General features: G+C 35.4%; 1 protein-coding gene across 4 annotated transcripts in view; it reads left to right on the top strand.

The window, feature by feature from the left end:
- The window catches only part of ARID4B (AT-rich interaction domain 4B), a 140,453-nt gene that overhangs the window by 66,560 nt on the left and 55,745 nt on the right, over nucleotides 1-18,148 (top strand). For all 4 annotated transcript variants that reach the window (XM_037037328.1, XM_037037329.1, XM_037037326.1 and 1 more), the window contains exons 6-8: nucleotides 2,186-2,265; nucleotides 7,187-7,278; nucleotides 14,856-14,994. In XM_037037328.1, the coding sequence (XP_036893223.1) occupies nucleotides 2,186-2,265; nucleotides 7,187-7,278; nucleotides 14,856-14,994 (311 nt within the window). The remainder of the gene's footprint in view (nucleotides 1-2,185; nucleotides 2,266-7,186; nucleotides 7,279-14,855; nucleotides 14,995-18,148) is intronic.

The following is an 18,148-nucleotide window of genomic DNA, read 5'->3' as shown; positions in this document are numbered from 1 at the left end:
AGTCTCTAAAAATAAATAAGTAAAATCTTTTAAAAAAGTAGGTAATGAAAATTGCCTTCTTCAAAGACTATTAATTTATACTTCCCTGAACAGTGTATGAGCGTACATGCTTTTCCAATCATTGTCAAAGTTGATGGTTGTAATCTTTTCAGTTTTGCCCATCTGGACACAAAATAGCCTCAGAGTTTTGTTTTAATATACCCCTTCTATGATTTACTAGTGATGTTAAACATCTTTTCACATGTTTATCAAAAGAAACATTTATATATACTGGGTGGGGGCAAAATTAGTTTTACAGTTACCCATATGGAAAATAATACAATAATTAAGAAATAATAATAATACAAGAATAAACTGTGTTTTGTGCACTCACAGCTGTGCTTCTGCCCCACCCTGTATGTTTTGAATTGCTAGCTTATAGTATCTTCCATAGTAACTTCTTTCTCCTCTTAGGAGGGTTATCTCTTTCTTAATATTTTGGGGGTGTGAGTTCTTTATATATCCTGAATATTAATGCACTGCAGCTTTAGTTGCAAGTACTTTTCTCATACTGCTTTACTCTTATCTGTACTATCAATTTTCATGTCACTGTAGCTGTCACTTCTTCCTTTGTAGTTTAATTTTGAACCTTGTTTAAGAAGACCTTCCTTTCATCACCTTTAAGTTTATTTTCCAATGTAGTCTTTAATTTATAGTTTTATTTTTGTTTTACAAACAAAATAAACATTTATTTTTATTTTTAATATTTTATTTATTTATTTTTAGAAAGAAGGGAAATGAGGGAGAAAGAGAGGGGGAGAAACACCAATGCGTGGGTGCCTCTCACGTGTCCTCCACCGGGGACCTGGCCCGCAACCCAGGCATGCGCCCCGACCGGAAACGGAACCGGCAACCCCTTGCCTCACAGGCCCGTGCTCAATCCACCGAGCCACACTTATTTTTTTAAACATTCTGAAATACAATCAAATTTCTTTTTTCAAATTGATAGCCAGTTATTCTGGTATTATTTACTGAATGGTCATAGTTTCTACATTTTAATGACCTCAGAGATAAGAGTAAACACCCAATTAAATGTTTTGGGTAATGTCAAAATTTGATGGAGCTTTGAAATAGTACAGATGAACTTTTATATTTTTGTGAGATAAGGAAAAAAACCTGATTAAGAGAGGAAAATTTTGATTTTTGACTTTATATAGGCTACAGAATTGTGAGCAATTCTGTGTAGTAAATTTTTATGGTAATTAAGTATGGTTGTTAGTCTCATAAATGTGGCACTTTTACTATTGAATATTTTAGTTATAGCAGTAAAATAATGTACTAAATTATTTATCCAGCCTTACATAAATGTGAAGTTTTATACAGTATTCTCAAGACTTAATTTTGGTATTTAGGTAAAAACTGCTGTTTCTAAAATCAAGGTCTAGCAACATTTTAAAAAATCTCATCCCATGATTTATGAGTAATGCAGTATATGCTAAAATTATATCATAAAATATACATATGTTCTGTGTATATATAAACTTGTAGTAAATTTGGTGGGACATTTTAGGACTTGAAGTAACTAGTTGAAAACTACTTATTCGGTGAACCAGGGGCAAGTTCATCTGTCAGGGAGCATTGGCAGTGTCTGGAGCTTTTTGGTTATTACAGCTGGGAAGGGAGTGCTACTGGCATCTAGTGGCCAAGGATGCTGTGTGGTGGTGTGCTGTGCGGGACGGCCCCCGGGAAAGCATTGCCTGGTCCAAAATGGTAGTGTTGGGGTTGAGAAACCCCGTTTTAAATAAAAATAGGGTAATTTTTTAAAGGGCAGTCTGACTATATAAACTTGTGCTTTTTCTGTTTCTTAGGTATTTCCCAGCAGGAAAACTTGTCTTTCCTTTACCACATTGAGAAGGGTTAATTAGCATTTAAATAGTTTTGTCTTAAAATGCTGACTTATTTTTATTCAGTATTTTCTATTTCAAGGAAGATTTTTTTAAGGTGTATTATTTCTTTTTTGCTAGAAATAGGGAAAGATACTGTATGTTTGAAGTTGTCTATTAGAAAACATAAAATGTAAATTGAATTTCAAATGTAATCTTTTTAAACAGTAGCTCTATTTGCACTAAAAAATTAAGTAATCTATATCATCATGTTCACCTTTGAAAAACTCTTCAGTACTTTCCGCTTTTACCTCTTCCTGTAGTTTTTGACGATGGAGATGAGAAGACGCTGAGGCGATCCTCCCTGTGCCTGAAAGGAGAGCGGCATTTCGCCGAGAGTGAGGTAAGTCATCATTTCATGAGTGAGCGTCTCCTAATAATTGCTACTGTGGGGAGCAAAGTTTTGCTCCCTCAAATCAAGCTACTTATTTCTTAATCAGAAAAATCCATTAATACATAATACCATTATAACATAATCTGTGAAGCCTGTGTAAGGCTTAGTGTTTTTGAGTGCCAGGTTCTGTATTCTTTTTTGTCCAGTGTTTTGTAAGCATTTGTTCACAAAGAAAATACAGTGGGCTTATTTAATTGTTACCATCAGGTCATTTTTATATAGATTCCTTTAATATGTAAATGATTATATAAAAGAGATGTCTGATTTATAATCCACTTGAACCCCATCATCATTAAAATATGTAGTTACTTACCACAAGCAATCCCTAGCTACCATAGCTAATAGGTGATATGATTACGGCCTCTCCTTAAAGAAGTCTTGCCTGGCTATTCTTTCTAAAATTGTCCCTTCTTAATTTTGGGGGGGTTGGTTTCATTTTCTTTATAGCATGTATCACTTTCTGACATCCGAATACAAATAGGTGCTTAATTATTTGTTTATTGTCTGCCTTTTGTACTGGAATGTGTCACAAGGGCAGGGGTTTTGTATGTCTTGGTCACTACTTTGTTCCCAGTTCCTAGAACAGTGTCTGGTACAGAGTGGGAACTGAGTATGTGTTCGTTGGATGATTAAATGAGGGAAATACCTGCACTTCTTGGTGCTTTACAGGTTTACATACATAACTACATGCACATTATAAAACAGAAACCATTATTTTCTTCTATTTATTAGAAGAACCAGCCCGTTAGAGCTGGGTCTCAAAGCAGTATTTCCTAGTACCAAATCTATGCTCTAAAATTAAAAGGTGTTGTTCAGTTACTAAGAATGGGGAGTTCACCAGGTTTTATAAATCTGCAGTCTGCTGTTCAGAATTTTTTTAATGGACATATTATTATAAATAGTTTTATATTATCTAGTCCCCCAAGTCTGTAAAAATTCACGTACAGTGTGCCCCAACCATGATTTTTTTCTAGTCACTATTTAAAACAGTGTTTGGGGGGACATTTAATATTACTTACTTACTAAACCACTAGACTTTATTTTATGGCATTTTTTGGTCATTTTGAAAGTATTTTTTCTTCCCTTAAATGATTGAATTTCTATTTCAATTCAGAATCTGTATTATTATTCCAGCCTATCTTTTCAGTCTCATATTCCACTATTTCCCTTATAAGAAGACTACTTGGTATTTCCTGATTGTGGTTTATACTATGTTTGGCTGCTTCTGAGCCCTGTTCCCTTTGAGGCCACTAGAAACGCTTCCTCCTCCATGGTGTCTTTCCTGAGCTCTCTGACCAAATTTGATCTTTTTATCCTTTGATGCTTTTGCCCTTCTCTTATTGTTGTATGATGTTTTGATTACTTTTTTATTTTCTCTATTTGTTGTCTTAATAGACTCTCCTTTTTCCAACAGTATTTTCTACAGAAAAGCCTTTAATAAATATTTTTTGAGTTAATTGTGAAGGTTTAAATTAGGAAATGCATAGGGCAGATGCAGTGAATTTGGCTTTTTACACTGATGAAGTAACAATTCTTTCTGAGTTTAGGTAATTCTTAGAAATAATTTCATTTTCCTTAGTTAGAACATGTGTACAGTTATAGTGGGTCAGTGAATATAGAAGGCTTGAAAACTTGATTTATTTGTTTTGTGAAGGCATGTGTCTTATTTAATCCAGAGAAATATCTAAAATATTAACTTTGCCTTTGCAGGAGAATTTTAAATTGGAGTAGTTAATAAGATAGTTACAGTGTAAAGGCTGAAGCAGTACAGACAAGTATCTTTGTGGCTCCTCTTGCCTTCGAGGAGGCTTAGTTTTACTGTGTGCATCTTACACACGAGGGTGATTGGAATGCTGGCAGTTTTCCTTATCCTGGTCCCATATGCCAGGTACTGTGCTAGGCAATGGGGCGCAAGGGTCACTTAGCACCTGTTAGAGGAGAAAAAGCGTTAATCAAACAGTTGAGCATATTTAAAAATTGTAAATGCATTAACCTCTTAAAGACATGGCCGGGAGTGTATTTATTTAATCTACCATCTATATATTTTGCCTTTATTTGATATTTTTAAAAAACAGCTTTAATTTTTTGCAAGATTACTCAGCATTGCTATTGTTAGTAATAACGTTGGCCTCTGAGAGAAAAGGTTCATAATGCTGACTTTATTTTGGGTCATGTATACCATCAATAAGCCACATACCTAAACAAAGACTTAAATTCAAGATTTCTGTGATAAGAGATCACAGAAGCACTTCAGTCTGCTGGAATTCCAACATTAAAATCGCTGGTTCTGGTCTTGACCAGCTCAGTGAGGGTGTTGCCCACCACTGACATCTGTCAGAGTAGTTGAGTATTTCTACAGATGATTCACAGTTTGAATATTATCCAAAAGTGCTTTCATCAGCTGATATTCTCTGTGCAGTTACTACGTGGAATTGAAACCTCTAAGGAAAGGTTTGATAAGATCCCAGCTTCATTATTTCCTGCAGCCCATTTTTGGTAACAGGGCTACAGCCATTTTTCTTGTAGGTCGGTGTGTCAAACTCATTTTCACTGGGAGCCACATCAGCCTTGTGGTTGCCTTCAAAGGGCCAAATGTAATTTGAGGTCTGTATAAATGTAACTGCTCCTTACTTAGGGGCAAGGAGCTCAGCACTGCTGCCTGGTAGAAACAAGGTGCCGGGCCACATAAAATGAGGTAGAGGGCCAGATTCGGCGCACAGGCCTTGCGTTTGCCACCTGTGCCCTAGGCCTGTGGCATTTTCTTTAGCCTTTAGTATAGTCAGAACTCTCTGGTTTTTGCTCTTTTGCAATGAGACAGGACAATTTTTACCCTCCCTGTCTTTCTCATCACTTGAAGTAAAAGGTTGTCCTGTGCTTGGTGCAGATTGAGGCCAGGACAGAGATACAGCTTCTTACTGTTCTCACTCTTTGTTACATACATACCAGGGAGAGAACGCGGTTTATTTGAAAATTCCTGTATGTGGTATGTGGTTCCTAGATAACTCTTTAGAAATCCTAGATTCTTTTCCCCTGCACAAGTGAAATGACAAGCAGATGCTTAGAATAGAAATCACAGTGTACAGGATGGGCAAAGGTAGGTTTATAGTTGTAATACAAGTAAATAATACAATAATAAATAAATAAATAAATAAATAAATAAATAATACAAGAATAAACTCTGTTTTGCATACTCTCAACTGTAAACTTATGTTTATCCACCCTGTAAAATAATAGGAATCTCTGCTTACAAGAGTGCAACCTTAGTAAAATGCAGGTCATTTAATTCACCTGTGAGCTTGGCAGAATGTAAATCCAGATTACTTTATTTTCCCTGTTTACCAAATACAGTACTTTGAAATTTCCACCCTTGGGAAGCGTATTTAGGAATTAATGACAGGTGACTTCTAAATTTCTGCTGGCACATTATTATATTTGGGCCAACTTCTGCCTCCGAATATTTGGAAATGCCCCATTTACAAACTAAATTGGAAAGATTAGATTTATTTGATGCTTTATGGCTAGCTCTGTTTTCCTGTACTGTATTCTTTGTTGTTGCTTATGTAAGTACTTTAAATACATTTACGTATACTCTAATGAATCCTACAAAGTAGCTTGTTAGTATGCCTCCCTGTACACAGTTTATCATGGTTTCAACAGAATTACCTACCTCAGTGTTACAAATAAAGTTAAAAGTTTCCTTTTAAATTTTAGCATTAGTGTGTATTTAGATATCTGATCTTTAAATCAAAGTTGATGGGCAGTGTTTCGTATAACACCGTGGTTTCTGAGTTTGAGAAGTCTTTATCCTAAGTAGTTCCTCACTCTCACTTTTATCCAGGCAGTTTTCCTGGGACCTTTAGTTCCCCCCACGTTTAAGAAATTATAATAGCAAAGGTTTTATTGGAAGGATGAAAGGAATAGCAATTGTGGAAAATCTTTAAAATGTAGAAAAATAGGAATATTACCAGAATTGATATACAGAGAAATAAAGTTGGAATAACATCTTCAGAAATAATTTTTGGAATCCCTTTGTCTTCATTTTGCTTTTAATCATCAGCCACTTCCTTGGCTGCACATCATAATTTTGATGGGTTAGGGACAAATGGGTTGACGTGAATGCTCAGTCAGTGACAAGGAAGAGATGTTCATTTATTGATTATTATCTTTATATTGAGCACAATGTTGATTACCGCAGATAGGAAAGGAGGGAAAATAAAATGTTACAGAAAACTCTACTTGAACAAGAATTAAATAAATAAAATAAATAAAAATTATTAAGAAAAAAATAAAAAAGAAAATAAAATGTTAAGGTGTAGAAAACCTGATTTTTACACTTTCTTTAGTGAAGGTTTATTGCAGAAAATGTTTGCAAGGTAATAATAAAGCTTATCTGAAGCCTTTTTTCTAAGCAGTTGGATGTTTATTCTGATCATTTTGTTTCTGTTACTTATTAAGAATTTATTTCATGTGTTACAATTCCCTGCATGCCAAGAAAAATCTGAGCCACAGCTGGCTCAGGAGTATTTAGGTCCCTGTGTATGGGTGTCGTTTCTCTCAGCCTGCATTTCCAGTGAGTTGTGTTTGTTTAGTTTTGTATTTTAATCATTATTAGAAGTCTGTCAACCTTCAAATAGATAATGATGTCATCTAGAGAGAGCACCTACACTTCTTTTCACCTTTTTTTCAGTATTGGACTTAATCATTTTTATCTTTGAAATGAGAGTTTCTATCTTTAGGAAAGTTGTATTTTAGTCTGCTTTGGGAGTTTTTAACCTCAAAATCTAAGCATATTCTTAAACTGATTTGGTTTAAAATGAAGAAAGAACTTGCAGCATAATAACTTTTTATGGGTTTATGTTCTTACCCACAGACATTAGACCAGCTCCCACTCACCAACCCTGAACATTTTGGCACTCCAGTCATAGGAAAGAAAACAAATAGAGGAAGAAGATCTAATCATATGTAAGTCATCATTTTCATGACTGTTAGTTAACCCTGAATTCATTTCTCCTTTTAGTATTGTTTTACTAGTTACTAATTTTAAATCGTAATTTACGAAATGCTAACTGGATTTAATAGTGATTTTAGATCTAATAATAATGGCAGACTCCTTAGCATTGAACCAGACTCCTCGGGTTCTTGTGGTTGTCCGTGTTCAACCAACCTTAACAGCTGTGTTTCTACCTCCTGTTTCTCCCCACATGTGCCTCGATGCTGTAGTCAAAATGGAGCTAGTCAACGTTCCCTGAATACATCTTTAGTTTTCCTGATATCATGCTCTTATTCATGCTTTCTTGTCTCAGACGCCACCCTTCCATGTCACTGTCCCACTCATTCTTCAGTTCTCAACATAAATGCTCGTATTTTGATGTGAACCATTCGTGTCTTTCCACTCTTTCTTTGAAAACAGACATTTTTTATCCTCTGAACTTTCTCTATATTCTTTGCATTTACTTAATGTCATCGACAGTATTTCACCTCTTATTATAATGTTTTCCCTTCCTGATAGTTTTACTCTCACTGACGGGAATTGTCTTACTTATTTTCATGTCGTCTTACAGTTGTGTCACATATTCTACACATTTAACAAATCACTTTCAGTGAAATGTGCCCAGGCTCCAAAAGGCCAAATTAAAAAGGATCAAGGGGTCATGAAATTTCAGAACATCAGAGATGAAGAAACCATCTTCAAACAGATCTAGAAAAAAAAATTTACTGCAAGGGCCTGGGAGACAGAATGGCATGAGACTTCTCACGAGTAACTAGATACTAGTAGTCAGTGGAATGCAGAATGGATGAATGGAAGTCTTTATTAAAGAGGAGGACTTGATTCCTAGTATAGTGGAATATTATGGGGGGCATTCAGTAATTCCTCCCAAAAATTATATTAGAAAAGAAAACTATATCATTAGGGTGGAGGGTGGAAGGTGGTTTAAATATAAAAGTTATGTCCTTGTAACAATGAGAAGTCAATAGAATAAATGTCTAAAATGTATAAATAAAGAAATACCAGCATGGGAATATTATTTAGACGTAAGATAGTAGCCAGAGGAAGAACTGAAAGAGTTAAAAACCGTTGCCTCCCATGAAGCTGAAGAAAGTTAGAAGGAACGGGCCAGGAGAATGTAGTTTTTCATTAATTCAGTTGGAGGTTGTTTTGAAAACAGTTTTGAATATTTTACTTTGATAAAATTTTAATGTGGCTAAGCCTAAATGTTGTTAGAATAGCTATAAAATAAATATTAGTGGAATCATTGAGAACTTTAGTGTAAGTGAATGCTTTTTCATTCAATATACAGAATCAGGTATTAAATTGTGACTGAGCTTTGGAGATAGAAATTGGGTAAGCACTATTTTTCATATTACTTAGTTTTAGCCTTAGAACAAACCCATGAAGGTAGGTATTAGTTTTATCCTTATTAAAAATTGGGGAAATTGGTCACAGAGTCAGTAAGTAACTAATTCAAGGCACACAGGAAAGAAAAGGACCAGGACTTGAACTCACCTGTGTCCTATAGGCCTTTTCCCATTCAGTTGATTGACTGTTTTGATTTTTTTGAAGAGTATTTTGATTACTTTCCCAATTAGTTTTAACAGTAAATAATTAATTACTCATTTGAGGGGGGAAATTAAGACTTAATCCTTGCATTGAAAAAATATTTAACATTTCTTACTTTTTTACTATACTTAAGATTCAAGCCATGAGGGTTTTTTCCCCCCCTCACTGAATCTTTTAGAAAATGTTTTTCCTAATTACTAGGTGAATAATTTCTTTCACTTGTGTCTCTTTGTGACTTTCACTTGATGTCTCTTTGTGACTTAGCTTGCTGGTGACTTTTAGGCTCATGAGCCTAAAAATTTAGGCTACTGGGGTTGTAACTATTATTTTCTCTTCTACTTATGTCATTTAAAAATGAGTGTTCTAGTTTAAAAGAAGAATGTACAATGGCATTATTAGTATGAAAGAGCTCTGTTGTGATTATTAGGTATCATTATTTAATATTGTTTTCAGGTTTTTGTTCCAGAGGGCTGTTATGTTGCCTTAGAATACTCACTGAAACCCTTATAAATAAATCTTTTGATATTTCTTTGAAAATTAATGACTTCAACTGTAAATTAAAAATTTGATCTGCTCTTGGTCTTTAGAGTCTTCCTGTATATAGTTCTGTAGTCAGATCTTAATTAACTGTGACTGATGATCTCAGAACAGTGAGGTGGGGGGTAGGTATTTAATGTAAAATTACTTCATTAGCGAAGGTTTCCACTGCTCTAGCTCTTGAGAGTTAGTGATGTGGCTTAGAGTTGTTGCAAAGGTTAAATGAATGAAAAAATTTTTGTCAAATTACTAGTATGTAACATTTCGTTTATAGGTGGTACATAAAAATTCTGCTTACTAGCATTTATGGTTGACAGGACTGTTTTGGACTATATTATTTTTAAAAACAACATTCCCATATTGTTTTCTATTGTATATACATATTACAGGAAAGAGTTTTTTAAAACATCAATAATTTCTTTTTTAATTTTGAAAGTAATGCATTTCATATTTAGATATATTTTACCTTTCTACGAATGTTATCCAAAAGTATACAAATAAATTGAAAATAAGGTAGTTTATAGACTGTCAAATAGATTTATAAATGTGGCCCAAAATCATATCTAATAAAAAGTCTGTTATGTTTCTTAGTTAAGGTCTCCTTTTCTTGAGTATCTGAAAATAAAAATGCAGTTTTCACTGAGCAGGTTGATCTTTGCTTTCTAAAGACTCTAGCAGACATCCTAAGTCAGAGATTTTCATGTTATAATCTCTGTGTGTAACGAGAGATTTGATGTTGAGATTGTGTTTTACTTGTGCAAAGTATGAAGGCAAACTAAAGGGTGAGAGTTTCTGGTGTAGGAGATGAAGCCCAGCTCATCAGTGTCCTTGTGCATGCTGTTTCTACCCCTCGTCACTGTGGTCATTCCCACTGCCAAGAGATAATACAATGTTCTCGCTTTGCGCTTAGTTTAAGCTTCAGTGCATACGCGCCACAGGCAAGCACCACAGTGAAATGCCCATCTCCTTACCTACGCTTCCTCAGACTTTCCTTCCCAGAATCACTTTCACTTTTCAGTGATTTTCTACAACAAAGTCTTGCTTTTTGACCTTCATTTCCTCTTCCATTGTAAGCCAAAAAAAAAAAGACCTTCATTATGATTCCCTGATTGCCATTTATTTAGAACTAATTTTTGTTTTGTGCAAAGATAAGTAAGGTTATCTTTTTCCCAGGATTCCCTGGACTCCATTGTTACAGTAGTATATCAGTACCTTTGTTTTCTTTTAACAACTGTTAATCCACTTACCAGTAGTTTGCCTCAGGTATTCCAAAATTGATTATATTTGACACCTTCCTGTAATTGAGTTTTATTTATAGTGTGTCTTTAATTAATCCTAATATATTCAAGTATATATACTTCAATCATTTTTTTTTAATTTTAAAGGTGTTATTTATTTTCGGACAGTGGGGAAGGGAGGGAGAAAAAGAGAGAAACATCTATGTGCAAGAGTAACATCAGTTGGCTGCCTCTCACATGCCCCCAACCAGGGACCCAGCCCACACCTAGGCATGTGTTCTGACCAGGAATCAAACTGGTGACCCCTTGGTTCACAGGCTGGTGCTCAATCCACTAAGCTACACCAGCCATGGCCAAGTATTTTCTTAATGATTATCATCCTTTAACTCAAAAATTTTAAAGCAGGTTGTTGCAGTGTATAACCTGACTGAATTTTGTTTTGATAATTTACCCATTATATTCAGAGGTTTTGTTTGATTCTGCCTAGAGAATATAATGCCTGGAAGTGTAGAACTGTTTGTGTTCCCTCCCCCACCCAGTTTTCTCCAATAACCGGGCAAAAGTACATGTGCACCTGTGACGGTAGGAAAGCAGTCTACCTGCTGTTTCCCCTTCAGGAAAAGAATGAAGCACAATAAGGCCTATAATGATTCTTGTTAGGGATTATTTATGGATACAGGTTTTGCCCATTGATGGTGCTGAGATTTTCCCAATAAAGGAGTGATTTGAACCTGGTATTTACAAGTCTGCAGGTCTTAAAAAAATTTATTGAGCTATAATTCAAATATAAACTTCAGCCTTTTTAAAAGTGTACAGCGTTTAAAAAAACAAAAGCCCTGGCTCATGTGGCACAGTTGGTTTTATCGTCATCCTGTAGATTTAAAGGTTGTGGGTTCGATTTCTAGTCAGGGCAAGTACTCAGGTTGCGAGTTCAGTCCCTAGTCGGGGGCATGTATGAGAGGCAGCCAATTGATGTTTCTCTCTAAAAACAATGGAAAAATGTCATTAGGTGAGGATAATAAATAAATAAATGTGTACAGTGTCTGGTGCTTTTTAATATGTTCACAAATTTGTGCAGCTAGCACCATTATCTAATTCCAGAAGATCTTTTTATTATTTGCTGCTTTATTTTGATGTGTGGATTTGATTCTGGTTTTCTTGATAAAAATTTGGGGGGAAAATTAAAATTCTTTTATTGGTAAGTGTATACATGTCCATATGTTCTGTATGTTTTAACCTCTAAAAGCTATAGAAGCTATAATTGTTGGTCTTCCTGATACCAACTAATACAGATTTTTAATTCACTGCACAAAATTTGAAATGAGTTAATTACTTGCCTGAAGTAATAAGGACATTGAAGTAAGAACTGCATTTCAGAGACTGAGTTTGTGAAGTTCCTGGCTCAATTTTCTATTTGCATCTGATCATTGCTATTCTATGGCACATGTTTTGTCTAAAGTTCTCATTTGGTTTACAATTAATTTAAAATTAATAGTGATGTGTGATTGGCTATTAATCTGTTGTGGTAAACATCTCTATGTCATTAGCTTTGTTTCCAGTGGCATCATCAGATGTGGCTCTGTAAACAAATACCTTGTCACCAAAGAAGCCATCATGTCAGAGGGGAATAAACACCGAGAAGCCTGCTCTCTTTGCTTATTTTAGTTCACCAGTTTATTGAGAACTTGTGTGTAAATAATTTCCTAGCTAAGCTTCTCTGAAAGGAAAACTTAAAGGAGTCTTAGGTATAATGGTGTGATTTACACTGGTTGTGTACATTACAGTGATTGTATACATTTTGTGATTTCAGGGGAAATAAAATCAGTACTATAGCAGAAAACATTCAGTCTATTCAGTTCATTTATTTAGTCAGCAAATATTTCTTGAACATCTATGCTGTGCCAAGCACTGTTCAGATACTTGGAATCTATGAGTGAACAAAATGGAAGTTTACAGAATGTCTGCCTTTAGAGCTTATATTCATTCTCTCATATGAGGGGACATAAAGAATAAAGCAAAAATGGAAGAAACAAATAAATTATATGATACGCTAGATTTGCTAAGTGTGGAAATAACAAGAGACTGGGGCAGGCGGGTTGTAAATTTGAATAAAATGGTCAGGGTAGCCTGATCGAGATGACATTTGAACAGAGACTTAGGACGGGTGGAAGTAGAGGGTTCCAGGCTGTTCTGCTGCAGAGGGGTAGAGAGATGGGGTGCAGTATCTGGTGGAGAAACTGAAGTCGGGATTTTTTTTTTAAGTGGGAGAAATAACATCATGCTATGGAAGTAACAGTATGCTGATGTACTCAATCTAATAGAGGCAGAAGAATGGGTACGGGTGAGAGAAGCACATGTGGCTGGAGTAAAGTCTGGAATGGATGACGGGAAGGGAATCTAATCTAGTCTCTAAGTGAGGAATGGCATTAGAGTGGAATGTGGACATTTACCAAGGAGGGTGGGTAGATGTTTTATGTTGCCAGTCAGTCTGTATCTTTCTGGCATCTGAAGCCTTCACACTTGGTAAGTCTTAGGAAAGCAATTAGAACTTTTATGAAGGTATAGATAACTTTGTTAGTCAAATAAAGCCCAGTTTTCTCTACATTTTACAGATTTGAGATGTTGTCTGTGACATTGTGCCTTTCTCTCTTGCTAATGATAATGACATAAAGGACATCCGTAAAACCTAGCTGAAATGAGTCTTCTATGACTTCTTTAGAGCAGTAGTTATGGTTTTAAGGCTGATTGTATCTACAGTCACTAGAAAGTGGAGGAATAAAAGTCGTTGTCCTGATAATGCTTTTCTAATTAAGTGTAGGAATCAGGCTTGTGAAGTTGTCATTACTATTCCAAGCTATGTGCCTGTTTTAAGGTTTTATGCTCTGCTAATATGGAGGTAGTCGGTTTCTCCTACCACCTCCTTAGTAGGGGCTAAACTGCTTTAAGTGTCACTTGAACCACAGTAGTTTACTCAGTAGCAAACTTGGAAGATTAGTTTTTTTTCCCCCAGGGGATAATTCTTAAGTTACTTGACTGATGATTGAAATCAAATAGTGATATTCTCCATATCACTATAAAATCTTTAATATTATAATAATTTTTGCTTTCTTTATATTTGAGATATATAAATATAAAAGGATGACATTTATATTGTCATCCTTTTGGAAAGGCATAAAGACAAATATAGAATATGCTGGATTTATCCTAGCCAACCAAATAGAAAAATCCTATTTAAAGTTTTTTTTCCAACCTGTTGTCCTACCTGGCATGGCTCAGTGGGTTGAGTGATGGCCTGGACCCAGAAAGTTTTCCTTTCGGTTCCCAGTGAGGGCACATGCAGGTTGCAGGCCAGGCCCTCTGGTGGGGGCGTTTGAAAGGCAACTGACCAATGTTTCTCTCACACATCAGTGTTTCCCTCTTTTTCTCTCTCCCTTCTCCTTTCTCTGAGAATAAATAAAATCTTTTTTAAAAGTCTGTCAATTTACATTTTTGTCAGTGAACTTTGGTCATTGCCAACTATCTCAACAATGTTTTCATCTCTGTAGTGAAGCAGTAATAGCCATTATTCTGTTTTATTTTAAAAAAGAAATTACATCGCAGTCTATTCAACATTTTTAGTGTCTTATTCTGAGAAAATTATTACAATTTTTACTTTAATACTGATTGTGGGCCTTCTTAGAACCAGAGTTAGAGAATTTTTTGTTTTGTGTTTCTTTTGTTTTTTTAAATAATTTTACTTTTTATTCTACTTTTCTCTAACATCAAATGGACAGTGTTAGATCCTTTTCCTAACATCTTTCTAATTTACTAGTTCAATATACAATATAATTGGAAGAAATTTTTAACATAATGTAAAAGAATCATATCGTGCATTTTATGAGTACTTGCGTATATTTGATATTGGTGATAACAGCGATCATGTCTTATCAGGTTGTATCCTGTCCCTTCTCTAAGCCCCAGTAATAAAGGTCTGCCTTTCCCCTTTTAAAATTAGCTTTGTACTGAAAGTGTGAAATTACTCTAATTTTCTTAATCAGAGAGCAGAATCTAGTATATTTTGCTATATATAGAAAACTGAAATTAAAATGAGCTCTTCTGTAGATATAGGAAATAGGTAAGATTTCTAGAATACCTATATTCATCAACTTGGTATGCTCATTCTTTGTGAAATTAAGTGGAAATATCTTATTGTTTTCTTTCCCTAGACCAGAGGAAGAGTCTTCTTCATCCTCCAGTGATGAAGATGAGGATGATAGGAAACAGATTGATGAGCTACTAGGAAAAGTTGTATGTGTAGATTACGTTAGTTTGGATAAAAAGAAAGCACTATATTTTCCTGCATTGGTGAGTAACTTTAGTATACAAGAGCTTAATTTTCAGCTATATAAGTTCATGAAAGAAAGAATTGTCTTAGTGTTTTTCATAGGTACAAAATGGCAAATGATTTTAGCATCATTTAGTTCTTTCAAAATCATCTTTGAGTACACAGAACTCTTGAGGTCATTTAAGAAACACAAAATCATCATAACTTTAGCAGGGGTGTCCAACCTATGGTCTGTGGGCCGCACATGGCCCAGGATGACTGTGAATGCAGACCAACACAAGATCGTAAATTTACTTAAAACATTATGAGATCTTTTGGTTTTTTTTTTCATTAGTGTTTGTGTGTTTAATGTGTGGCCCAAGACAACTCTTCTTCCATTGTGGCCCAGAGACGCCAAAAGGTTGGACACCTCTGCTTTAGAGGCTAGGTATGTGGGAGTTAAATGAACTGCTCTCTGTGTTGAAAGATGTATAATACAGACTTTGAAAAGTCATAAATCTACTATGCGAAAGATTGCAAAAGAAGAACAGAATCTTTCTTGCTGCTGTTGTCTGCAAATGGTGTCTATTTGTCATTTTTTCAGTGAACATATTTTGTGTTCTTTATTTTAAGTGCATAGTGTAGTATTTTGTGGAAAATAAACACTCAATAAATTATGATTAAAACCAGTGAGGGCAATTACTTGTTTTAACAAACACAAATACTTTATGATACCTATGTACTTCCGTATGTTTCTACCTATCCATTCAACATTTATTGGATACCTGTTGTGTGTAGGATTGTGCTAAGACCTTTACAAGGATCACAAGGTAGGTGTAATTATATATCCTCATTTAGATAGAAACATGGAAATGGACTAGCAGAAGGTTAAGTAATTCATCAATCTTTGGTAATGACAGTCTGCTTAAACGTTAGTCTCTGTGATCATTTCTTCTTTCCTGAAGCACTAAGATTCTTATAAGAATTTCTTTTGTCAACATGTTTTAAAAAAACAGTATTGTGTGTGTTTTTTAAAACAACAGGAATATTAAATTTTTCACTGTTAGTATTTTCAGTATCGATTGAAGATTCTTTCACCATAATTTCTAAACAGTTTCTTTGATAATGAGAAAAATATTTGTGGGTCTATAACATGGAAAGGTCAGTAATCTGTTTGACTATACGTTTTAATTAATGTTTTAAAAACAAGATTATTGAGATATGTTATCTTCCCCCCCACAATTGAGATCTTTTGGACGTTAATGAATAATCTTGTCAACCAGAGTATGACATTGTGTTCTAAATCAAACAGTATTGACATAATCACCTAATCAATATTTGCATTTGTGTTTTTCAAATTAATTTTTATAAACTGAGTAAGTTTTACAAGTGTTTTGGTACATCATCATATTAGAAAAGAGTTGCATACTCTTATAAACTATAAATAACCAAATGTGTACCAATTACATTTACTCTGGGCAGGCACTGTGCTAAGATTAACATAAGTGGTCGCATTTAATCCTGATCGAGACTGGAAAATAAGTGGCGTTTACCCCTATTTTAAAGGGAGGACATTTTAGCTTCTGTGACTTGTACAGTCTTCCTTTTCAGTTTTCTTCACTGTTTCTTCTCCAACCAAGCTTTATGTGCCTTCTTCAAGGTACGGAATAATCACTCCATGTCCTGCTTAGGGTGATCTCATCCACCTTTATAGCATTGGTTGCAGAGATAACAAACCAATGCCTTAGCGACCAAGAAAATAATGTAAGCCCGTGAATGGGATAGAATACGGATTGTGGTGTCTGTCAGAATGGAGCAAGTCCCTAGTCAAACACCACTGTCAGCACTGGACAGAATATCGTATGTGTAATCGCCAAAACCCTCAGCTCAGGAGCAAAAACAAAGTGGTAGATTTGGCTCATAGTTTTAGACCTAAGGTTGAGGCTCCTGGTGTCGAGGCTGCTGACTCTTAAGTTTGTATCTTAGTGTTCGAATCTCTATTCTGAGCTCAATTCTGGGCATCTTCCCACCCAGTATTTCTACTTGCATGTTGTTTACCCACCACAACGTTTAATAAGCCTAAAAGTACACTTATTCTTTCCTTCTCCATTTTCAAACTTGGTCCTCCACTGTTTCCCTTCACAGTGCATGACACACCATTTGCACGAGGCAGAAACCTAAGCATCCTCTTCTCTCTCTCGCCTCATCACTTCCCTAATTATGTCTGCTGTTTCTCATTCCTTTAATTTGCCATTGCCACCACTCTACATTCAGCTCACCATCTGCCGCCTAGATGATTGTAGGAGCTTAGTCTCTTTCAACACTTACCCTTCCCTAGTCCTTTTTTTTAAATGACAAGTTAATTTTTTTAAAAGGCAAATCTATGATGACATTATCCTACTTCAGACTCTTCCCTTAAAGATTTTAGATTTTGTCCTAAGAATTAACATGGCCTACAGACCAGAACATCTGAACCCTGCTTATGTCTCTCCTTCAGCCCAGGCAGAAAGTCAGCCACACTGACCTTTTGCTTCTTGCAGTGGGTTCCACTGGTTGCTGTCTCAGGGCCCTTCTCGTAACCCCTTCCCTCTGTTTGCAGTGCAGCCTGCAAAGCTGAGCTTAAATGTTGTCTCCTCAAGAAAGCAGTCCCTGACCATCAGATAAGAACTTAACACAGTAGTGATGAACTAATGTGCCCTTACTTGTTTAGTGCTCATCTGCGCGCTAGTGTGCAAGCTCCACGTGGGGAGGTGCAGTGACCGCCTGGCCTGTGTGTTGCTCAGCATCCAGCACAGTACCTTGGTGTAGTAGTTAGTATTGGTAGAATGACTGACATGAATGACTGAGCCAGTATTAAGTATTATTTCAGGACTTTTTTGAAATGACAGGAAAATTTCCCTAGATGCTGTAAAAGACTTTCATCAGTGAATTAATTGAGAATGCTATCAATGTTTAATAAATGCTTATTAATGTGGGGCAGGTACAATTATGAAAATTATAAACTAACTTTTTCAAAGACTGAAGTAGACCTAGCCTATTTTGGGCTCCTCTGTGGCCTGTGTTGAGAGTTCATGCCTTTATGTACCTACTAGTGTGTCATTTTCCACAGCTACTGAGAAAGGCCTTTAACCAACCAGTCATGCTTACTTAGCCCAGTTTTCATTTAAAAATGTACTATCTCATTAACTTGTTCTT

This window comes from Sturnira hondurensis, unplaced genomic scaffold (assembly GCF_014824575.4).
Source record: "Sturnira hondurensis isolate 20B ecotype Veracruz unplaced genomic scaffold, ASM1482457v3 Scaffold0022977, whole genome shotgun sequence".
Lineage (NCBI taxonomy): Eukaryota > Metazoa > Chordata > Mammalia > Chiroptera > Phyllostomidae > Sturnira > Sturnira hondurensis.
The sequence above is the reverse complement of the archived record's forward strand: the minus strand, read 5'-3'. Positions and strand labels throughout refer to the sequence as shown.